The sequence below is a fragment of the Delphinus delphis genome, chromosome 5 (assembly GCF_949987515.2).
Source record: "Delphinus delphis chromosome 5, mDelDel1.2, whole genome shotgun sequence".
NCBI classification, from domain to species: domain Eukaryota; kingdom Metazoa; phylum Chordata; class Mammalia; order Artiodactyla; family Delphinidae; genus Delphinus; species Delphinus delphis.
In genome coordinates this window covers 3716057-3742100 of record NC_082687.1, presented here as the reverse complement: position 1 = coordinate 3742100, position 26044 = coordinate 3716057, and the positions used below count along the sequence as shown (strand labels likewise).

General features: G+C 40.3%; 1 protein-coding gene across 4 annotated transcripts in view; it reads right to left on the bottom strand.

The window, feature by feature from the left end:
• The window catches only part of RAPGEF2 (Rap guanine nucleotide exchange factor 2), a 245336-nt gene that overhangs the window by 118556 nt on the left and 100736 nt on the right, over positions 1 to 26044 (bottom strand). For all 4 annotated transcript variants that reach the window (XM_060011939.1, XM_060011941.1, XM_060011940.1 and 1 more), the window contains exon 4: positions 25658 to 25741. In XM_060011939.1, the coding sequence (XP_059867922.1) occupies positions 25658 to 25741 (84 nt within the window). The remainder of the gene's footprint in view (positions 1 to 25657; positions 25742 to 26044) is intronic.

Genomic DNA, 26044 nt, shown 5'->3' with positions numbered 1-26044 from the left:
AAACAAGGAAGAAAACAACTATAAAAAATACATACTGAAGAAAGAGAGCTATCTCAAACCATTATTACACAGAATGACAAGGAACCATTCAAATTTTTAAATCTCAGATATATTTTTCTGGAAAATTCCAATATAACGTTTTTGAATTCATAATGTAAGTAATGAAGAATCATTATGAATGTGTTTGGGGTTAGGCTGTTTGAAACCACACCCAGGCAGGTGAAGATTTAGAATATTCTAACAGGGGTGGGAGTTGGATCAGTGGCAAACTATAAAAATATCCAAAGTATAAAATGCATATAGTCCTCTTCTATAACTTAATTTGCTTAGGTTAAACATTTCTTTCACTTAAAAATGTAGTTATTTTTCAAATCAACTTATTCAAAATCAGTTTAAGGAAAAGGTATTCAACTCAGGGCTTTCAGCTACACAGTGACTTAAGTGGACATGCATTCCCAAAGCCCCTTTCCGCGTGAACACTGCACTGCCGACTGCAGACACGGCACCTCTGCCCCATCTGTGGAAATACCCACTAGAGCAGATTTATTCTCTCTGGCATAGCTATATGCCAACTAGAGCTATGAAGAGTTCTAAGTAGTCATGACTTGTTCTGCTAACGTACCACCTACCTCTGCTCATTCACTACTCCAAAAGGCCTCCCTTCCCTCCAGTCAACATCTTAGTACCCTTTTTTTTTGTGGCCACACCGTGCAGCATGGGGGATCTTAATTTCCCAACCAGGGATCGAACCCGCGGCCCCTGCAGTGGAAACGCGGAGGTACGGAGTCTTAACCACTGGGCTGCCAGGGAAGTCCCAGTAATCATTTTTAATCATTTTTGAGAAAAATATGAGGAAAAAACGCTTCCAAAGAGCTATTTTATCAAGCATTTTTTCCCCAAATCAATTAGACATTTGAGCGGCTCCTATGGACATTCTCATTCCTTTTATAACTCTCTCTACGTCATGGTAGTACACAATGTTTCACATATTAGAACCCAACTTGGATTAGGAAAAAAAAAAAGTCATGTAAGATGAAGAGAACAAGAAAGTCAACGTTCTCAGTCTATCAGCCTGTGACCTCTAGCAAACCAACTTGACCATCCTCATAGTCTAAACTGTACTCATTTTTAAGGTTATCGGGTGAGCCCAGGCCATCACTGAAGTCATTTCTTGCTCCAAAATTGTTTCTATGAAAATCAAAAAGAACCATACTTAGCATATCTGAAAAATCCTTCAAAAAATATTCATACATACATATTCTCACAACCATACATATTGAAGTGCTTTTTTTAAGTGGAAAAAAATCTACCAAGAAAAATAAAATAATCTTATCTTCTTTGTCATGTTATTTCACATGCAATTAAAATGACCTAAATTTTTACATATTCTCCTCTTAGTTTACAATTAAAAACCACTAAAGTTGTGGAAAATTCTCAACACACACAAAAATTTGCTTCTGGTTTTTGAAACTACCTACTTGCAATTTAAGTTTTTACAATGAAGCTTATAATTTAATGATGCACTACAAACTAAGAAATAATCTCAGTGTGTTAGTAAAATATGTAGCAGGTTTCATGCCATCATTGCCCGTTGAACCCTGTTATAGGACTAGGTAAAAACATATATTGTATGTTTAAGTTTTATCACTAAATAAAATAGCATTAAAATCTAAAGAAAATCATGTGACTCTTAAGTTTTTTCTTATTTTATTAAATTACAGAACCAGACAAGCTTCATAATCATAATGATCGAGTGGTTTTCCTTTTTTAAAATTTCATGTAGTAAAAAAAAAAAAAGTCAAACGTCTATAATGCATACAGTGTTCAGATGACAACTTAAAAGATAAAAACTGCTAGAATTGAGTTGCTCACAAATTTTAGCAACAAAAGTAGTGACATCAACACGAATAAACTATGTGGTATTTGTTTATTTTATGCCTAATTCTAGTACCAACCACTCCGTACTCCAGAATTAAGGCTGTAAAACCCCTTACCCATCAGCCATTAGTTCAACAGAACTTTATGGCTGAGAAGATATTCATGTACTTAGTTGCACTCACACTATTACTCTAGGGATGAAAAGTGTGCATCCCCTAAGATGAGCTACAAAAAATATCTCTATGCCTTTTGCAAAGTGAGCTGCACTAAAACCTAACAAAACTCTCTTTGAAGCCCCAAAAGACTCAGGTTCTACTGACCATCACAAAGATGTGAACCATAGGAGAAAAAATAGACTCTTGTCAGGTTAATTCTTTGAATACATTGAGGGGGAAAAGGCAAATGCCCAGAGAACCCACTCCAGCAAAAGGGAGAATAAATTATTTCATTTATCCAAAAATCCACTGTTTCGAACACAGCCAAGAACCCAGAAGGAAAGAGTGGCCTCAGAAGAGCTAAGGCGCAAGTCATGAACGCACTCGCTGGGGCCTAATGACAAGGTCCCTTGGCTCTTAGCTTACAAACCAGAAGCTGTAAGGTAGGAATGGTCAGGGAGGAATGAAAAACGTCACCTAGAAACCCATTCAGCCCACAAAATACTTCTGCTTCTACTCTCTGATTCTTTGAAACAATAAATATAGAAACAAAGGTTAAGTAAACACCATTATTTACTAAGTTTTAAAAAATCTCTGACCAAGTTCTATATAAATAAACTGTTTTAAAAATACAGTCCTGGACTCAAGGCTCTGGGGGGACCTAATGGGAAGGAAATCCAAAAAAGAGGGGCTATATGTATACGTATAGCTGATTCACTTTGCTGTACAGTAGAAACTAACACAACACTGTACAGCAACTATACTCCAAGAAAAATAAATAAACACATAAAAAAATTTTAAAAATACAGTCCTGGAAAACTTTAGAGATAAAAAAGGTAACTGGATAGAGACATACAGCAGGTAAGATCTCCCACAGATGATATTAAGACCAAATTTTTAAAATATTTTAGATGATTTAGTAGGAAGAAATGGAGAGAAATCCTCAGGTGTACAAATGACACAGAGACGTTTAGATAGTAAAGCACAAAACAAAGCCAGTAAGAATAAAGTACAAGCCATTTTTATAAAGTTTTATGTGCGTATAAAAAAGCAGGAAGGACCCAACCTGCACAAGGAAATATTCTATGTGAAAAGTGATCAAATGCACAAAGTGTGTAAGATAAGATTAAACAGCAAAGAGTTCTCATGTTTCAATTAAAAGTCAAATGAAAACTAGAAGTCTTTCAAGGCATTAGCACAGTAAACTGCTAACATAATAAATAACAAATAATAAACAGAGATACACCTCAAAAGGATGGACACACTAGGAGAAATTAAAAATGAAAATTACTATACATACCCTTATAGAAAACCACATGAATCTACAATAGAGCACCACCCCAGAAAAGTTTCTAAGGGGAAAAACACAAAGCTAAAAAGTTTCCACCAAAAAAATTAAGGGTAGCCAAAGGGCTTTCTGTAAAACCAGAGGCACAAATTAAAAGATCACTTCATTCAATCTTATTAACAGCAGCTGAAAGTTGGTATCATTTAAATTTCTAAAACCATGACTTAAGGAATTGTAGAAATGATACAGATTAAATAAGAACTTGGTTAACTTAAAAAGTACACCTACAATCCTTGAGGGTTTTAAGAAAAGTCAGAAATAGATAAAGATTGTTCCAAAGCCATTTGCCTAAATTCTCCTCCAAATGTTCCTTGGTGCCACTGTCAGAAATGAAGTTAGTCCTATCAAATGCATTCTTTTTTATTATTAAGTCTTAGAAGAGACTACAAAAAGTGATCTACAAATTTGATGCAATTCCCATCAAAATACCCCAAAAATTGTTTTTGCAGAAAAGGAAAAACCAATCTTCACATTCATATGAAATTGCAAGGGGCCCTAATTAGCCAAAACAATCTTGAAAAACAAGAGTTAGTGAACTCACACTTTTAATTTCAAAACTTACTACAAAGCTGCAGTAATCAAACCAGTGTGGTAGTGGCATAAGGATAGACACATATGGACCAATGAAATAAAACTGAGAACCCAGAAATAAACCCATATCTATGGCTAATTTTGACAAAGGTCAAGTTCATTCAACGGGGGAAGAACAGTCTCTTTAACAAATGTGCTGAGACAACTGTACTTCCACATGAAAAAGAATGAAGTTGGACCCCCACCTCTCATGACATACAAAAATTAACTGAAAACAGATCACTGACTAAATAAAAGAGCCAAAACCCATAAAACTCTTAGGGGGATAAAAGAAGGGATAAATCACCATTACCTTGGATTTGACAATGGACCCAGAGATGACACCTAAAGCACCAGCAGCAAAAGGAAAAATAAATAAACTGAACTTCATCAAAACTGAAAACTTTGGTGCATTGAAGGACATTATCAAGAAACTGAAAAGATAATCTACAGAACAGGAGAAAATATTTGCAAATCATATATCTGAGAAGGGTTTAATATCCAGAATACACGAAGAACTCCTATAGCTCAACAACAAAAAGACAACCCAATTAAAAAGAGGCAAAGGACTTGAATAGACCTTTCTCCAAAGAAGATATATGTATCAACATCCTTAGTTATTAGGGAAAAGTAAATCAAAACCACAACGAAGCTACTCACCCAAGTTGCCCACTCTCCCCCCAAGAGTGCTTAATAAATCCTTGCTGTGCTTCCTCAAAATAAAAACAAAACAAACAAAAAGACAACAAAAAACACAACCAGATACCATATCACACCTGATACTAGATGTGAATGAGATATTAGGATGGCTATAATTAAAAAAAAAAAAAAAACGCAAAGAATGCAAAAAATGTTGAAGCGGATCTAGAGAAGCTGGAACCCTTGAATTTTGCTGTTCAGAATGTAAGATGGTGCCGTCACTGTGGAAAAGAGTTTGGCACGTCCTCAAAAAGTTAAACACAGGATTAATATAAGACCCAGCAATTCTACTCCTAGATAAATACCCAAAAGTATCAAAAACATGGACCCAAACAGATATTTCACTGCAGCATTATTTGCAATAGCCAAAAGGTGAAAACAACACAAGTGTCAACTGATGAGTGGATAAACAAAATGTGATATATACAATGGAATATTATCCAGCAATAAAAAGGACGGAAGTTCTCATATATGTTATAACATGGACAAGCCTTGAAAGCATTATGCTAAGTGCAAGAGCCAGTCACAAAATGACAAATATTGTAAGATACCACTTATGTGAACTATCTAGAATAGGTAGATTCATAAAGACAGGAAGTAGACCTGAGGTTTCCAGGGGTTAGGGAAATGCAAAGTTACAAAGTTTCTGTTTGGAGCTATGCAACGTAAGTTGTGGAAATAGGTAGTGATGATGGTTGCACCACAGTGTGACTGCAATTAACACCACTGAATCCTACACTTTAAATGGTTAAAGTGGCATATTTTACGTTATGCACACACATGCGCATATCCACATTTTTTTTTAAGTATATAAGAGAAACTTATCAAGAAGATTTGTGTGTTTGTTTTAGTGGTTTTGAGTATTTTGGCAAAATTCAGGACTGGAATAAGAAAAAGGAGTAATTCCACTTTGACCAAACAAGAACCAACCTTAGGGGCAAAGGAAGAGTTAAGTTTGATGACTGAGCTATACCATTGATTAACTTGGAACCAATCTTTTTCTACACTGATTTAGCAATGAAGTGATAGAGGTCATGGGTGAAAGAACTAGGAAGATACAAAGACATGGTAAACAAGTATTACTGAAATATCTGAAATCAGTTTTTTAAAATTTTTATTTTATATTGGAGTATAGTTGATTTACAATGTTGTGTTAGTTTCAGGTGTACAGCCAAATGATTCAGTCATACATATACATGTATCAATTCTTTTCCCATTTAGGTTATTACAGAATATTGACCAGAGTTCCCTGTGCTATACAGTAGGTCCTTGTTGGTTATCTATTTTATATATAGCAGTGTGAATGTGTCAATCCCAAACTCCCAGTCTATCCCTCCCACCCACCCTTCCCCCCCTGGTAACCTGAAATCAGTTTTGAAGATTCAATTATACCTACATTTTCCTCTGATCCAGCATTATCCCATTTTTTATTTTATCCCCGGTCATAAATGAGGGCGTCTCCCTGCCCCGCGTCCACATATATATGAAGAGAGAGGGAGAAAAGAGAGAGAGATGCACACACACACACAATTTTGTTTCCTATCCCTCTTCCAAATACTCACTGGACACGTACTACAGAATCAACATGAACTATGTAATCAATACAGAGCTTACAAGAAGCTCACTAAATATAGCCCCTATTCTTAAATAGTTTGTATTCCATGGAAGATGACCACACAGAAAGTTGTGATAACAGGCAGAACAGCGAGCGCCAAGAGTTTAATAAAAAAGAATGTCATATTTGCTGCCTACAGTGCATCTCAAAAACAAAATGCAGGCTTCCCTGGTGGCGCAGTGGCTGAGAGTCCGCCTGCCGATGCAGGGGACACGGGTTCGTGCCCCGGTCCGGGAAGATCCCACATGCCGCGGAGCGGCTGGGCCCGTGAGCCATGGCCACTGAGCCTGCGCGTCCGGAGCCTGTGCTCCGCAACGGGAGAGGCCACAACAGTGAGAGGCCCGCGCACCGCAAAAAACAAAACGCATTTCTTGAATGTCAGAGCTGAGAAAAAACTTGAAAATCATATAGTACAGGGTCTCTTGGCATTTTTTCCTCCAGCTTCTCACCTGAAAGTATGTCAGAGTCCAATGTGCTACATCAAAAGCCCTCAAATATTTCTATTTAGGAAAAGGCCCCCAAGTGCTTATAATATGTATGACCCACCATCCTCCTCTTCCCATGAGAACTGTCCCTCCAGTTCAATTTTCATTGCGTAAGTGGAGAAACTAAGCCAATCTACCTAAGAGTAGGTTAAAAGAGATGCCCCAAATCACCATCAGACTCCATCAGCCACCGACCTGACCCTTCCTCTGACTTTCTGCTATAGCCCTTTTCCACACTCAATAATATAAGAACTCTGGTCTTTGGTAAGCTTGCCATGTACAAGGAATAATTCCCAGACCTCCTCAGGAACATTGCTATAGTGCATCTCTTATACCAGTCAAGCATAAACCCAGTGACAAGTGGGGAACAGAGCTCTGTGGGAAGGTGGATTCTCAGAAGCCTGCTCACTCGCTGGCTAGCTGAGTGAAAAAGACAAGTCAGCTGCTGTAATTCAGAAGGCAACTCGAATTCAGCAGAATTACAAATGACCATCAAGAGCCTGAGGGTCACCCTGGGAGACTCAAAGATTTAAATGTCAAATCTATAAAAACCAAGCCTCTTCAGGCAGCTGCCGCCAGAAATTCAACTACTAGCACATCTGCTCCTTTGAAATGGCACTCAGAATACGACGCACCAAGATAAACAAAGAGATTTTTAAAATTTAAACTCAATCTTTAAAGTGACACAGCTTTTTTTTAACTTTGAATTTAAACTCAAAAAAAAAATGATCCCCGTCTTCTGGTAATTTCAGTCTTTCTATGTACATGGGCATTTACATATAAGATACAAATATTAAAATACATATATAATAACTGTCTTTCAAAAAAAGATGTAGGTAACAGTTATCAGTGAGACGGTCTGAATACTTAAAAACCTGTTAGCCCTTCCTCTACTTGATGCCAGCCTTTCACAAAAGGCCAGAAAGTTAGAAAGAGATGCGGAGAAATGGAGAAGTACGGTTTGTGTGTTTTAAGAACGCTGACAGGCTTCTGATTCTACAAGGTGTGAACATTTAATGACTATAGTCTTTAAATCCTTCTAAATTGTTTTGTAAAGGTATGGTGTATAGCTTGCCTTTCAACTATTAACCTCAATGCAATTTCAGAATGTCCCGATAATCTTACACCAAACAACCAAAGGTGACAACTAAAAGTGACGCAGACTCACTTTGCATCAAACTATTGGTTCTCTGCGCTATTTAAAAAAAAAAAAAAAAAAGGTTAAACTCCCAGCAACTGATTAATGAAAAGACCACCTGCAGCACAACAGAGTATTACTAAATGCTCATATTCCCCCAGTAAAACTAACTGAGGAATGGTTGCTCCAAAGACAGTTTAACAATCCAGATTTTCACTCCCATTAAGTTATTTTAACGGAACAAATTAAAAATTAAGAATTACAAATTGTTCCTAAAAGTGAAATAAACTAAGTTTAATATTTTTACAGGTGCAAAATGGAATGACTTGATAGTACCCACAATATGCAGACAAAAAATTTACTGAAAGTAATTAGTCTTCTACATAATGTAAAATAGTGAAAAACATTAACAGCCTGATAAACTTTCAAGTTCAAGGCTCACAGGAAGACAGCACCAATGCCTGCAAATATAAAATCTTACCTAGTTTTCACAAATACCCACAGGCTGTGATTCACCGGACAGGGTTTTGCAGGCTCCTTCTGAGGGAAGGCCACCCTGTCCTGCGTTCCTGTGACCACATTTTCCCCATCCAAGTTGAGTCATGAGCACTTGCTGTGAGTGTGAGTTTCCACGAAAGGCAGTCGCTGAGCACGGAAGCCTCTTCCGTCAGTGGCCCTAAGCTTGCCCTTTGTATGGGCCTCCGCATTCCTGTGGTACGTCAGAACTGCCCAGTGGAATGCAACTCCTCAGTATTGGAATGTAAACTTTTTCATGTCAGGCTACATCCAGAGAGGGAATACACAGCAATCACACCGTGACTACACTGGTAGGCAATCCTAATTTACAAAATGATTGAAAACGTGATTCTCCGAGATATCCATTTTTCATATCTTCATTTCTAGGAAATGATAAGCAGTTACTAAAACCTAAAAAATGTCTGGCCTGATGCTCCTAAACCAAAACCAATTCATTTATTTAGGACTTACAAAAAATACTCACATGCCCCTGTCTTCAGATAGCAGAATAGCAATACACATTAAGAAAAAAAAAAAATCTAACGAGTAACTGCTGATGCAATCGATTCCATTCTCAAAAATCAGTGGACTCCACAGGAATACATTTAACAGAAGAGGACAGTGGCTTTAAAGACATCATAAAAATGCATTTAATCTTTTAAAAATATGTTGTCCTCACTCATTAGTTTAACAAGCAAAAAAAAAAGTAACAGCTATTTAAAACAAAAACATACACACACCAAGTACACACAGAAGCTGTGTGTGTGAACAGGCTATTTCAGAACTAGTTGGGAGAACTGAACAGACAGTTTCTTTCAAGGCTCATTTAGAAGTATTCTAACAGTCATCACCCTGCACAGACGAACAGAGATTGGCTCCTCTACACAGCGAATCTTCACATTTTAACCTTCGCTTATAAAAACAGAGCGCAGGAAAAAAAAATGACAAGCGAAGCCTCAGAGCTATGTTTTCTCCCCCTCTGTTCATTCCTCAGTAGCCTGTGATCTAAGTAACTACAGAAGTACTAGCCATCTGATACTTATGCTGTTAACATTTCAATCCCTTAAAACCAATCTAACCTGCACTGGCTTCCATATCTTTGAAGCAGCCGCAACAGTGCTGCCTCGCTGTAGAGGAGTTGGGTGTCTGCAGCCTCGAGCCCGCCCCATGGCCCCCGTGTTTTCTCCGGCTGAGTCCACGCGGCTGCAGCCTGTGCTCGGAGCCTGCATTCCGCCTGATGGCCAATTTCCTGCTCCGGTGACCCACCCACCCTCCGGGCTGCAGTTCTGAGTTACGCGTGTTGTGCGGGCACTGTTTCCGCATACCAGCCTCATGACCTCAGCGGCAGCCTGACAGACACTCTTTATCAATTTCTATTCATTACCCACTCTCCGAAGCCAAGGGCACGTAGGGAAATCTGCCATGTCTGCTCTCCTCTGAGCCTTCAAGGTCAAACGCCTAGGTGGGCTCGGCAACGCAATTTTGTTATTAAAATGTACCCGAGCTCTACTACACACACGGCTCTCCACCACCAGAGGGATGCTGAACTGTGCACCTGGCTGGAATGATTACCGTGGAGAAGACGAGCATAAATTTATATCAAAGCAACATGGGAAAAGTTGCAAGAGGCTGCTTTTGCTCTTATTTTTCCCTTCTAGAGAAAAAAGGTGGCTCTTACCTCAGCTGTACCGGGGTGAAGGGAGCAAGCAGTTTTTGTCTCTTGCCACAATCTAAGCAGCAAAGGCCAGTGGTGTGGTGATGACTACACTTTGGTGGTGTCTATGTCCTCGTGACCAACTGCTGGGGAACAGCTCAGCTAAACTGATGTGCTGCTATCAGTCTACTCAGTGGCACAAACAGGCCTCTCTGCTGATGACAGTGCTTTGTACACAGATGGCAGCTGATCAGTTTGCAGAAAAGTTATGGTCCATAACAGCTTTCCCATCAGCTTCTGGACACATGCCTTATCCAAAATGCCTTTGTTAAATCTTCCCCGTTTCATTGTGCAAAGCACACTGTGGATGAGCTGAAGAGGCGAGGAAGCTCAGCTCTGAGGTCTTATTTTAAAATAACCTGATTTTTGGACTTCCCTGGTGGCGCAGTGGTTAAGAATCCACCTGCCAATGTAGGGGACACGGGTTCAAGCCCTACTCCGGGAAGATCCCACATGCCGCAGAGCAACTAAGCCCGTGCACCACAACTACTGAGCCTGTGCTCTAGAGCCCAGAGGCCACAACTACTGAGCCTGCATGCCACAACTGCTGAGCCCGTGCTCCACAACAAGAGAAGCCACCGCAGTGAGAAGCCCATGCACTGCAATGAAGAGCAGCCCCCGCTCACCGCAGCTAGAGAAAGCCTGTGCACAGACAGCAACAAAGACCCAACGCAGCCAAAAATAAAATAAACACATTTATATAAAAAATAATAATACAATAAAAGAAAATAACTTGACTTCTGTAAAATTCATTAGAGGTAAAATAAACAATTACATGAAGAAATAACTGAACAGACCTATGTAACTTGTTAGTGAGAAAAATGGTAGATGAATTCAAATGAATAGTTCAGATTCATCCTAACCAGTAAAAACCTGAATTGATCTCAAGAATCAAACATTCAAATAATGGCAACAGAAACATCTGGTATTCTTTAAAGGCTTATACGAATGGCACCCAAACCCAGCCACCAGCCTCCCCCAAATCTGGTATATGTCATAAAAGATGTTGAAATAGCACACATGTCTTTATGAAATAGGACCTAAACAATAATTCAGGTCACTTGAATTAATACTGCATTCACAAAATTCTTGGAAGTTAAAAGAACACATTTCCAAGAAAGGAAAAGCATAAATTCACACATATGTGTGATTTCTTACGAAGATATCAAGTAATAAAATGTCAATTTATTGAATTCAACTGCATGGAATGTGGACATTTTTCACAAACCAAACTTATCTTGTTTCCCCTTGTTTTGTAAATAACCGTTCCTTCTAATTCTACCAACAGTAACCCTGGCAATATTGTTTAACCTGTTTCAGATCTGTTCTTATAGACTGAGGTAGTTAAAAACCTAGTATGTATCATCAAAAAATATTTAGGAATATAGTTAATGAAGGCTGTGTATGACCTGTAAAACTACAAAACTACAAAACTACTAAAAACTACAAAAGGGGATGCAATCCTACAAAGGAAAATAATAGAAGATCTAAATAAATTATGAGCTATACCATGTTCATGGTTTGGAAGGCTCAATATTAAGGTAGTAAACCTTCCCAAACTGATCTACAGATTCAATACAATTCCAGTCAAACCCTAACACTGACAAGCAGATTTCAGAATTTATATGGAAAAGCAAAGACATAGAAGAGCTAAATAATTTTGATATAGAACAAAAGTGAGGGATTTATACTACAGGATTTTTACTATAAAGCTACACAAATAAAGATAATGTGGTATTGGTATAAGAACTGACATGTATCGATAGATCAATAGAAGAAAAGAAAGAGTCCAGAAACAGACCTGAAACAAATTTGGTCTACTGATTTTTAATAAATGTGCCAAGGCAACTTAATGCATAAAAAATGTTCTTTTCAATAAATAGTTCTGGAACAGACGAATATCTGTATCAAGAAACATAAGCCAAACCTCAACCCTTACCTACACCATACACAAAAATTAAATCAAAATGGATCTCAGGCCTAAATGGAAGAGCTAAAATTATTAAATTTCTAGAAGAAAAACATGAGAAAACCTTTCTGACATCAAGTGAAGAAGAGATTTCTTAAACAGGATACCAAAAGTACAAACTATAAAAGAAAACACTGACATAAATGGACTTCATTAAGGTGGAAAGTTTTTGCTTTTAAAAGACACAGTTAAGAAAAAGGCAAGCCACAGATTGGAAGAAAATTTTTGCTAAATATATCTAAAGAAGGAATTGTACCCAGAATACATAAAGAACACACTCAAAAATAAGACAGTCAATTCAATATTTTTTTAATGGGCAAAATCCAATTTTTTAAAAAAACTGTTTGAAACGGGTAAACTAACGCTTCAAAGAAGATATGTGAATGGCCAATAAACACATTAAAAAATTCTCAACAACACTAGTCTTCAGAGAAACACATAATAAAACCACAGTGAGATGACCATCACATATATGCTAGAGTGGCTAAAATTAAAAAGACGGACAATACCAAGTGTTGGAGAAGACGTGGAGCAACCAGAACTCTCAAAAACTGCTAGTGGGAAGGGCAAAATGTTACAGCCACTATGGAAAACAGTGTGACAGCTTCTTATAAAGTTAAACATCCATTTACCACATAACCCAGCAATTCCACTCCTAGGTATGTATTCAAGAAGTCATGAAAACATACGTCCACACAAACAGAAGTCCAAAACTGGAAGCAACCCAAACCATCAGTTTCAAACTATGTTTTGTAAAAATTAATACTACCTCACTTACAAAATTCAATAGGATTTATAATATCTGGCATCCCCTTTATATAAGAATTGGCAATATATTGCATGACTTGCTTCAAAATAGGACTGGAATGGGCAGTAAAGCACAAGTTTAGTTGTCAAAGTCTGTCCCTATAGCCTTCTGACATGATAAGCATCTCTTTTTTTGGCTCTGTATTCCCCCTATTTACCTGCCCCTCCACCCTCCCCTCCCCTGCCCTCCCCTTCCCCCAAAGCTTTTCAGGTGACTCAATGCCCAGATCATGTCTTCATATTCCCTGCAGCTCCCCTGTCTGTCAAAGCACGAACCATAACCTGCCCTAAAATCAAAAATACTCATTTCACCTCTAATATCCACCCACCTCAACCCTCTGGATTAGGCTGTAGCTGTCAAATGCATCACACTGCCAGACACGCAAGTTCAAAGCATCTTTTAGTCAATCCTCTCCCTTATCTATAATTTCAGTCACTAAATTCCATCATCAGTCCTCCTCAACTACTCTCACATCGAATTCTACTTCCATGAAAACACTGGTCAGGCCCTTGACCTTGGCTAACCAAGGCCACAGAGATGGGGTTCCTATCTCCAGTCCCAGCTATATGGCATCTTCCAGGGTCCCCTCATTCACTCATCTTAAAACTCCAGTGCTTACACATTGGTTCCATGGTCATTAGCCCAGCTGCTCAGTTCAGATCTGACTGACCAACTGCTTGTAAGCTTTGAAAACAGGAGTATAAAGTCCAGCCCAGATCGTAGTGACTGAAAACCTCCAGAGCCTGGACCTCAGTGCCGTACCCATTCTAAGCCAGGTGAATCCAGTAACAGGCCCAGTTCAGTCAAACCTTTCATGTTATCTCCCAAACATCTTTATTGCCAAATACAAGGACTCTAAACAAGGTTTTTTCTACGTTTTGTTCCACAAGCACATTCTTAGAAAAGTTAAAAAATACTTCTCAGGCTTGAGAGGTTATCAGGCAGCTCTTCTCCATTTACTCGAAGGACAATAATTACTCTGTACTCTGACATAAATAACCAAAAAAAAAATCTCTGCTTTTAGCCACAATGATGCTTCCATACACAAAATTAACCATATATATATAACTATACATAATATAAACTACATATAACTATATAAATTAACTATATACAAAATTAACATACAAAAGTTTACTTAATATATGTCAATATTACCTCAATTCTTTTTAAAGTTCACTTAAATAGGATAATGATTATAAAACCTTGAAGATCCTATGCATTCTCTGTTTCCAAAATTATATATTAGTTAAAATCCAAGATGAGGTGACAAAGTGGTAAATTGAAATGGTCTCAAAATTCTGAATAAGAATTAATTATTATTATTATACACTATAAAAACTACCATGGCAGCAGAAAATCTCTGATACACATACATACATACTTATATACATTCTGGATATGATTTAGACTGATGAAAGAAAATAGTTTTCCTATTTGTAAAACTGAATTAAGTATGAATACTTAATGGTGGTTTTCTAACTGCACCCTAATGAACCAAAATATAATAATAAAAAAAAAATACAGGAAAGTGTTGGACAGATTTTGGCCATGGCCCTAATTTTAAAAATTATCTGAAAATGTTTAAGAAATAACAAAGATATCTTAATGAAACCGACACACTAAGCAGTTTACAGAATTAAAACGTAGAGTGAGTCATCAGTAAAAGATAATGTAAAAATTATCCTTAAATGTCTGACTCAAAAAAAAACTTTGAAAAGCAGAACTAAAAAAATCCAGTTATTTGATGTTTATGTAGATCTATATAACACATGAACATTCAATACCAGAAATTATATTTTATATTTAACAGCAAAAGTATCCAACACCTATAAAGCCATAAATGTGTGGCAAAAATATCTAAGGAAATAAATATTTTTAATATTTTGAACTTACAGTTCAATATTCTAATCAGTAATAAATATTAAGCTGGCAGCTTTTAAACCCACATTATATTTAATTAAATTCTAACTTTTATAAAAAAGGCAGTGATATACATGTCTAAGCTATTATTTCACTTTATTTAAACTATTTCTTAATTCTTGAAGTACTTAAAAAATTTTTTAGTACATCTAAAAAATAAAGTGGGGTTCATAGTACAGAATAAATTCATTTTCTTTAACGTTCAAATATATGACTGGTGTTGTCTATTATATATAACATGTACCTATATATGTAATTTTATAGTCATAATAATTTTATAGTCAATGTAAAATAAAATAGAAGGTCCCTGAACTATGGTTAACTGGAAATTTTATTTTAATAGATATTCCAGTTTTACCAAGTATAATTTGCTTCTTCTATGAATCTCTCTCTTAGCGACAGCCTTACTCTCGTCATTTTCTGTCAGTGTCCCCAATACTGAAAGCATATTTCTTTAAACAAAACCCAATTTAGTTGCTATGTATTTTAAGACACTTTGAATTCATACAGGTGAAACAGTAATTCACACACCCCTCCAACCCAACCCTTCCCCAAAATAAGTGTGCACACACAAGGGTTGGGAGTTCCTTTACGCTTAGCAGCAAACAATTCCAACATTTTACAGAGAAAAACAATACTGTATTTCATTGACGCATGCATGTCAGACTTGAAAACCTTTATGAAATATAATATCTACTTTTGCAAGAGAAATCCAAACATCACTGCAAATACGGACTTCTAGGATGAAATCACACACTCAGTTATACGAGGACCATAGATGACTAAACTCCCCGACTGAAGACTTCAAGCATCAGCTGACCTGTGATACCACATCATCTCTACACACAAACACATCAGAGATCTTCCTTTGAAGGCTACTTACTTTGTTAGGACACCACCAACGCCAGTAGTCCAAGGACCATGGAAGCCTGACTTACATGTACCGCTCACCTGCGAAGCTGTAGTTATAGCAACCAAATTCCCAACTGGACCCAGCCACCGAGCTCCCTCTCTAGAGAACAGTACTGCTCTGAGGATCGGGTATCACATCGGAGTATGGTCTAAATGATGCTAAAATCATGTTAGCTGTCCAAGATGAAGATGCTGTGTACTGGGGCAGAAAGTATAGCTGATACCCAAAGGGGGAATGCTTTGGTATATCCCACTGTATCTTTTAACGTATTTTACCCTATTCCTTTAATTTATACATCTACCTTATTGCAAATTTAACACAGCACTTATTTACATCAAGTGCAACTAAACTCTCCCTTCGACAGCATCAACTCTAGTCCAACCAAGCTCACATTTATTTCAAGACGTATTTGCCTTATTTGGAGCTCCTTCCCGGCGCTTCCTTAAAATCTTTAATATATATGTTTACCGTGTGTGTGTGTGTGTGTGTGTGTGTCCTGGGAATACTTGGACTTGAGTCAACCTCAGGTAGGACAAGTGGAAGTTACAGATGATGTAACAGCTGAAGGAGAAAGGTACAGGGCTGAGCAACGGACACATCTCGTAAAGAAAGGTAACTGACAAACTAAGAGAGTGTGAGGGAGACTAAAGAGGCTGCTGGCTGTCTGTTCCAATATCCATTCTCCTCTTTCTCCTTAGAACGATATTTTTATGTTATTATTTTCAGGGGCATAATTCATCTCAGAATAAAAGACTACATGCCTCAGGCTCCTGGGCGACCAGAAGCGGCCATATGACCACACCTGGAAAATGTGATGTGAAGAGAAATGTTGTTTCAAAGATGGAAGTTAACTTTTTTGCTCGTCTGCCTCTCCCCTGCTTCTAGCTCCCACTGCAGACGTGATGGCTGGAGCTTGGCAGCCAGCCTGTGCCCTGAGTGGAAGCTATGAGCCGAGAAGAAGGATGGGGACCTAGGGCTGTCCTGGCCGTGGACCTTCAGGGTTCTCTTACGGGAGAGAAAAAGTAAGTAGCTCCTGCTATGCTCGTACAACTGTTTTATGCAACCAGTATTAATAATTTCACTGTAATTAATACAGACGGCGAACAAACGTAAGATGCCAGTAAGATGCCATCCCAGTAAGATGCCGTCTGCCCTTTCCCCCTCCCACGCCCTGCACGGATGACGCGGTACCTCCACCCCGGGCTCCCTGGACCCGTCCTTCCGACACACTGCAGCCCTGTTCCCTCCCAACTCTTCTCCTCTATACTAACCTGACTTCCAACAAATCATAGCTTATTACAAGTGATTTCTAAAGGCATTAATTAGCTTAGCATAGTATTGCTAAGCTCCTTTTTAAAGTGATTTTTTTAAAGGGCACGTTAAAAATATAATCCTGAACCAGTACGATTCAACGAATATTTACTGAACGCCTGCTCTGTGCTAGGCACCGGGGAAGCAAAGATGGACAATACAGCCCAGGCCTTTAAAGACTCTCACAGTTGAGAAAGCATGTGGTTTTCACAGGTGAGGAGGGGTGAAGTGGCTGTCCCAGCAGAGGGAGCAGCCTGGCACGTCCTGAGCTGCCCTGCACACCTCGCTGCAGAGGCTGGGTTTTATCTGTTTGGCGGCTGAATGTCACTTAAGCTCCTTAGGCAAGGGATCAACAAGCAAAGCGTGAGCTTTTAAACGATGATATGGCTTCATACGGAAGCAGTCCTGAGGGCAGGTGGGGAGGTGCTCTGACAACTTAACAAAGGCCCTGGCGGTGGTGACCGAGGCAGGTGACTTGACAGGTACGGTCATTCCTAACTCTGAAGGGTTACTTGCTAAAAGAAAATGAAAAGCAACTGTCAGGAGAGAAAAGAGAGGCCAGAACTGAGACTCAAAAAAATTTCTAGAGTAGGTGACAAGCTGTTTATGAAGCCATCAGAGATGGAATTCCAGACACATATCCTCAGTCCCAGTGCCTGGGCGCACCCGTAAGCCCTGCTCCCCTGGCCCCGTTACCGCGTCCCTGGCAAAGCACAAAGCCAGCAGTGCCCACACCCACCTGCTCCACACCTGCCCCCAAACACCTGCTGGGCGGTGGGCGGAACATAAACGACCACATCTCAGTGACCACTGGATTAAGTGGGCACTCAACACTCCCTTTGCTTCACCACCTCCCTCTCTGTCAAAACCCCTCAGCGCCCACCACTGGGCTCCCACACCCACCCACGGATCTGTGGCTCTGATCGAGAGCACATGAAAGGGTGCAGCGCTCGCCCTCCCTCCAGAGCCAACACCTGCCCCGTTGCAGGCTCCAGCCACTTCTGCAGCAAGGCCCCTCCTTCCTGTGCGAAGCCCTCTCTGCTGGGTCACTGCCATCCACCCACAGACACGCTCTGGCTTCTTCTGAAGAGACAAGTCCCCGTGGACCTACACCTACCACCCTGCTTCCCCGGCTCCTCTCTACAGTGAAATTTCTGGAAATAATGCAACTTCTCTTTCTCCAGTGCTCATCTGCACAACGAGCTCTACCACTTGACTGAGACGGGCTCACTCAGGCCACCTGTGACCTGCAGGTTGTTAAACCCAAAGTCACATCTCCAGTCTCACCCTACTGATGCTCCGTGAAGCAGCAGACGAGCAGACCGCCCCCGCCTCTCTGCGCACAACGCCATTATCCCTCGGCTCTGGGGACCCACAGCAGCGTCTCCGTGTGTCAGCACCACGGTCCAGGCAGGCACGTGGAGGCTCGATTACATTTGTAGGGTGGCTGAGTAACACAGAAGGAGACGCATATAAACACCAGCAGTGGAGCCACTCAGGACAGAGGGCAGGACGGAAAGGCTCACTCGTACTAGCTAAGCATCCAGCTCCCTCAGAGACACAACGAGTAGCCGAGGGTGAGGTTTGATTCTGGACATCAGCTCCAGTCATTTTGCTCTTCGCTATTGATCACCCTCGTGGCAAACATCCTCCTGAGATATGAACGTGTTAGGACACTATCCCTCCTAGGAATTAGGTATAACAGATTAATATTTAAAAGAACAATACAGTCCCCATTTACTCTTGATAACTCTCTGTTTAACTTAATAATTACTTAACCTATGAAGTAGAATGCTTTGGTGATCTGATACAGATATGTCAGCTTAACTGCTGCTGGGCTGGATGTGGAGGAAATAACTGTAGAAGCTTGAGGGAAAACAGTCAAGTCCCAGAGGACCAGCTCGCTCTCACATTCTCTCTCTCTCTCTCTCTCTCTCTCACACACACACACACACCCCTTTATGCATGTAGGTGTATATTTTAATCCAATTATACATTCAGCTATACATATGTTTCCATGTGCAGATCAAATCGAACATTTTTAAGTTAGAAGTTAAAATAAAAGTACATTTCTGTGACTCCATGCCTAACCAACTATTTCATTAACTGGTCAATGACAGGTCCAGTCACCTGCTTCTGCAAAACAATGTGATCACGGACTATACAAAATAATGGCCAAGATAAGTAGCTCCTATTAGCCTTACTCTGCTGTTAATCCACTCACTTTAGGTCACTCCAAATAACCATTAAACAGTCTTATGGTTTCTCTTGGAAGTAAGGGAGGGAAGGAGGGAGGGAGGATGTTTCCAAGAAATACGAGAAACTTCTAACAGCAAAGAAATATAAAGAAAACTAGAAAAGCGTATTATCACCTCATTTAATCCTGTTATAAGTTACTGGTGTCTCCCCATGTGAGAAGGCATCTTTTATCTTATCTCCTCATTAAAACTCAATGAGGCAGTTTTCAGATGATTCCGTTTTCCCTTTGGCTTTCTACTTTTCCCATCCCGTCTTCCACAACCACGCTCTCCCTCTGAGCCTAATCTGTGCCGCCACTGTTGGGATTTTGCCAACACCTGGAGGTAAACCTCACCTGTAATGGACAACTTCCAGAACTGATCCCCGCTTCTCTTCACACCTTTCGGACACATGCCCAATGAGGGCGCCCTTCCACGACACGCGAGTGGTTTTTAAGACGCCATCGTCCATCTCCCATAGGGCATCACGTGACGAAACGAATTTGTGCCCCTTCCAAGCATACGATATTCTAATCCTATACAGCCCTTTACGTGGAATAAGGAATATTTAATTGTGCCTTCAGTCCCTACCAGAGAGACAGAATCATTCTCCCACCGTTTCACCTTCTTTCACTCCTGCGAACAACTAGCGAGTTCTCTGAGCAATCAATTAACCTGCCATGTCCCACGGGCAAGCAGAAAGGAGGCCTGCGATGCTTCATCTCGAGCAGCTCATTGTTTGTCATGTGAGTCAAAATGAGGAGAGTATTTCAGCCTCTCAGAACTGATTAGTTAAATGTCTTGTCTCCCCACTTATCCTCATCATAGCTGCCAGCTCTAATTTAAAATGTGATTATCACGAGTACCGTGACAAAATTTTAATTTTTAAATTGTGGGTGTATTTGGTATCGGCGGCAGAGGAACACTAACCGTAGGGGGACACAGCTACTGCGGTGCAAATCAGTGCTGCACGCCCTTCTCCGACGTGTGCCAGTGTTATCGGAGACCTAAGGGACCAGCGGCCCTGGGCTTTCCAGCCACGCGATGCAGCTTTGTAAACTGGGCTCTCGTGAACGGCACCATCGCTGACGCTTGGCAGCTCTCCACGCCTGGAGCGCACGTCTATCCCAGACAAACAGTCCTCCTCTCGTGGCCCTACTCGAGCTCCTACACATCTTTGCACTGGCGTTCTTGACGCCTACTTCCGTGCTGTCACTCATGCTCTTTACTATGTTCAGATTTCCTTTCCAACCACTGCCCCACAGTCTGAACCATCAACGCAACCCAAAATTCACTTCCTCAACAGCCACCCTCGACTACCATCCACATGCATTAAAATACCCCTGTCTTTGGGGGGATTTTGCCTTCGCTGTGGCCTTTGCTACACCAGTTCACGCTGTACTGTTTAATGACCCCTGGGCAATTTTTTCATGTTGCACATACGACGGCCTCGTCTCCCCAGATCTTCCCCTTCAGCCTCACAGGCCCTACCCTGGTACTGCATTGCTATGAAGGGGAAGAGACTGTGTACTGATTGCTCTGAATGTGAAAAATAGAGACAGTTTTTGACTGTCAGAGCAATAAAAATATTATCTACTTATGATTAAATATGGTGTGCACGATCATTTCTATTAAAAGGCCTTCCTTGGAGGCCTCTATGATAAAATTGATTCTACTGAGAAAATCAGATTCAATGTTTTAGTAGGAGTGTTTTTTTTTCAAGATTGTGACTAACAAATTCAAGAAGAGTCTGTCTAACAATAATGCTTCACACCTAAAACATCTAGTGTACCCTTTTTTTTCCAAATAAGTATAAAAATGGTTGCTATATTGGTAGAAAAAGATTCCAATTCTATGAGTTAATATGCAACCTAGGTAAGGGAATTCCCTGGCGGTCCGGTGGTTAAGACCCTGCGCTTTCACTGCTGAGGGCCTGGGTTCAACCCCTGGTCAGGGAGCTAAGATCCCGCAAGCCGTGTGGTACAGCCAAAAAAAAAAAAAAAAACAAACAAAGCAACACACTTAGGGAAGCTATTTCCTTCTCTAATAAACAACCCAAACAGCAAGGTGAAAGTTTAGAAACACAGTCTGGGCCTATCTTTACTACCTAAATTATTGCATAGAATTATCAGCCTTTCAAAGAAGTCAGCAGTCAAAAAATAACATTAATCCAAGTTACTATTCTGTGACTTTGCTATAAATGGGCTTCAGCACTGTAGAGTGGGGCACTTTTGAAAGTGAGAAGATTTAAGAATATAATAATGTCTATTACAGTTCCCTAAATACACTGATTTAGAGCACATTAGGGCAATAAACAGTATTAGTATTTTCCTGCCCATTGTGTACAGAAAACCAAATGTTCTTTTAAAAACGATTTCTAAACCTACACCTTCAGCTAAGATAATTTTCCTCTATCAGTTCCCAGCCCCAAGGCTGCTGCAAATGATGCCTTTGAAAAACTTCTTCAAGACACTTCGCTACCCTCTGCCCGTCACTGTCTTAAGACACCCATCTACATACCACGACTGTGGACGTGAACAGCAGGGCACAGCCTGGACCACAACTGCTAACTGCTCTGCTTACAGGCTTGGAAAAACACATACCGTTTCTACCATTTCTATGTTCATCTATGGCAAGTGTCCACTCTGGCCTTTTCCTCAATGAGAATGAGAATAGCCTCTGCTGCACTGCTACCTCACCTTTGCTCACCCGCCTTCTGCTCATGCAAAGACACTGAATTGTAACAACGGCATTATACGCAACACTGTAAATGACATGACAGCCACCTGTGCAAATATCCATGTTTCACAACTCGGTAAATTTCTAATAGGTTTACAGTAAAACTCATAAAACATCATCTTCTCACTGACATGGCGTGGACCGAGGCAGAGTGAGTAGGTTGTCACTGACAGTCACAAAGGAATTCATAAGCTCCACAAATGTTAAAAATCTCATCAAGGAATAATATTCATGCTTGAATAACCAAAATACAGAACAACCTTTACCTGTCTAAAAATAAAAACAAAACCATAAAATGCTGGCCTAAATGTCAACTGAGGAATTCAATAAAGCTCATGAAATCTGGAAGCCAACCTGCAGCGTACACCACCCTTCCTACTGGATGATATCACATGTCAAGGCAATTTCATGAGAATTAGTCAAAAATGTGAAAATGCTGTCCAAAGTGCTTTGATCCAAAACTAACTGTTCGGGGTGAATTGCCCGACAAAATGAGTTGAAACTTTCAAGAGAATGGTCAGGTTACTTATTATACATAAGGATAACCAATTTCCAGGCTACCATGGTAAATGGAGAGAGTCATCTGTGAACTAGTTGTTTTATAAAACCAGACTGCTACTAACACCTCGTCCACATGACGCTTCAATCAAATCTCAGTGTTTCCTGGAGGAAAATACGTAAGAATCACTGATGTTAACCTTTCAGGTAGGACCAGCAGAGGGCCCTTCTTACGAAAACAATCTCAGGACTGTCCCTAAGGCAACATCTCCAAAGGAAACAAATAACTCGGACGCAGCAAAGGTCACCAGGCGCAACGTGAAGAAATAACCTATAAATAGCGCTGGCTTGTCATTCAGTCAGAAACACCATCCCTTCTTCACCCCATTACAGCCCTGACTCGCCGGCATTTGACAGACAGCCAGAGAAAGAGTAACGCATGACATCTTTGAAAATAATTAGACGTGGACAGCCAACGTATTCATCAAACAGGCCTGAACTGCAAGTCCTCTTTCTTGTAGAACAGCAGTTTTCTGAACACTGGGTTCCCGTTCCACGAGTTAGGACAAGCTGTCACTTGAAGCTGATGACGGCTGGTAGTCAGGAAAGATGGCCACAGGCTCCTGTGCCGTTCTGGGGACCTGGTCTATAGATTTCATTTGTACAACAGACCTTGTATCACGACGTCGCTAACCTCGGTTCTCTCTAAGATGTATAAACTTCAAATCACATTCCTTATACCATTATTTATAATAAAGAGTATCAAAAACTTACTCTTTACAATTATTAACCAAACTGTGGAAGGTTCAAATAACTGAACATTAAACAGACATCCTAATGCGTAACGAGTAAGCCTTTACAAAGAGTTTTTGACATTAATGAGTCAAGCGAATACATACTCTTTAATTGAAATTAGCAAGACATTAAGTTGTTTATAAAGTATGCTCTTAAGTATGTAGAACACATACATGTAAGGCTAGATAGGAAAAGACTAGACTATTAAAGGATGATTACCTTGGATGACGGACTTCAGAGGGTATTTTTCCTTACCTTTCCCTTTGAGCATTTATATAGCAATTATCATTGCTTTTTACATTAAAATTATATGTAATTTTAAAAACATGCCTATGCTTAAATATTAGCTGCCTCTACCCACCTCCAAGTTTGGAAATAGAGTCAGAGCCCCCAGAAAGAGAGCAAATAGTAGGTCCTGTGTTTGAAGGAAGAGTGTTCTATTCAACTCCTCTGGGAAACAGAATCCCTGAATGACCGAACTCATTCCCAGGGTCACACCAAGCCTCCCGGGCAGAGTTCGAGGATGGAAAACCACCCACCAGCCTACACTGCCAGAGTTTCCTCTGTTACAAAACGCAGGTAACATCTTGCCAAAAATGCAAAACCTCATTCTAATCATGTGAGCACATCACACAAAACCAAACTGAGGAACATCATAAAAAACACCTGGCTCTTCGAAAATATCAAAGTCCTGAAAGATAAGCAAAAACTGAAGAACTGCCAGAGACTGGAGGGGACTACGGAGCAATAAAAAATAAATGCAAGGCGGGATCCTACAGAGGAGCTTGGAACAAAGTCGGTGAAATTCAAAGATCTGTAGATTAGCTCACAGTACTGCACCAAAGTGAATTTCCTGGTCTTACTCACTGTATTGTGGTCACACAAGACGTTATAATTTTAGGAGAAGCTGGATGAGGGGGTATATGGGAACTCTACTATTTTTTGGCAATTTTTCTGTAGGTCTAAAATTAGTTCAAAATTAAAAGTTTAAAAAAGAAATGCAGGTAACAACCATACCTACCTCAAACGACAGTCATGAAATTAAATGATTTATATATAAGTAAAGCTTTTCAAATGATGCCTGGCAGACAGAAAGCACTACCTACCAAACCCTTAGCTACTGTTCTCTCATCATTTTAGTACCACTACAACTACGACTTCTGTTTACGACTACGACCGGGGCTACTACCATCCTGTAAGTACTGCTACTGCAAGAGCAACAAACAAACAGGCAATGGCTCTTCCCTCCCTCAGGGGGCCATTCTCCAAGCAGAATAATGCTTGCCGAGCTGATCTGGGAGGAGGACGAGAGTGGGGAGGCCTGGGAACCACGCCGGAGGCTTCTCCCATCGGAGACGCCACCTCGGGCCTCCTTCCTGCCACCGGGGCCCATCCTGCACCTCGGCAGACCGATACAAATGACCTCTCCCCGTCTCGCTTACTCTTCTTACAAAAATTTCTAAAACACATTCTTCACATGTCCCTGACCCATTCTGAATGATTTATCAAGAATGTATCTTAATATTTTTATGAGAGGGTTAGGTTATAGAAGGTGGGGAGCGGAGGGGCATAGATTGTGATGCTGTGATAAATTTAGTCAATTTATTTACTCAGTAATTTTAAATAAAGATACTTAATCAGTTAAAATCTTTAAATCTTTAGTCAAAATAAACATACTTAATTGTGAAACACACACAACGAGGGGGAAAAAAATCACTCCCGAAACTCAGTGGTTCCAGGGACCCTCAGGAACCCGCACAGGGGCAGCGCGCTGGTGGCAGGGGAGCCCTGACCCTCTCTGGCCACAGCTGCTTGGAACTAGGTAACCGCTGCCCCGGCCCCACCAGACTGTGGCCTGAAGATCCGAAGAAAAGACATGGGCACGGCCGTCAAATGGTGCAAGCTTTAGGGACACAGGCCATAAACCAACAGTCAGCACCCAGGAGCCAAAGTCCCAGGGAGAACGTCCCCAGGGGTGACCTAGCCCCTGGTTTCTGTTTCTAGTCCCACGTGGGCCCAGGGAACCCTCTCGGACTCTCTTTAGACGTGTATGAGAGACAGTTTTCATTCCCTCTGAACACACGAGTCCTCAACTAGCCGGGTACGTCCACGTAACACGTCAGCAGCACGTCCTTTGTCCTCGCCCTTCGTTAAAGAGGTTGAATCAGTGTTTACAACATAGAAGAGTCCTTTCTTAAGATTTATATACCAACACCCCAAGGTGCTGCCTTGCTTTGTGTCAGCAGAACAGGAAATCCGACGAGAGAGGAATTCGGGAAGAGAACTCATTCTGCAAAAGGGTTTCAAGCTCCACGGAAACTCTACTCCAGAATGTCTATGCGATACCTGCTTCGTGGCAGAAACATGGATTCCTTGATGAACACGGAACCAGAGAGGAGGATGTACCAGCAGGTCCCAATATCATCAGGACTGAAAAGAAAAGATAATAACATCAGATGATTATCTCCAACAAAAAAAATAAAAATCATAACATACAAAGCACACAGTATCCATGTTACTCGTACAATCCTGAAGAACAATGACATGTCACAAAGCACACACCTAAAATACCATCCTTCAACTACTGGAATTAAAAATTATTTTTCACACCTAAATAAGCTAAAGATATTTATCAGCAAACTTAAATGTTTTAAACGTTCATTAGACCTATAGCACCTACCATTCCAAGTTTTGGGTTTTAGTTTCATTTTTTTGAGCTGAAAATACTTTCCC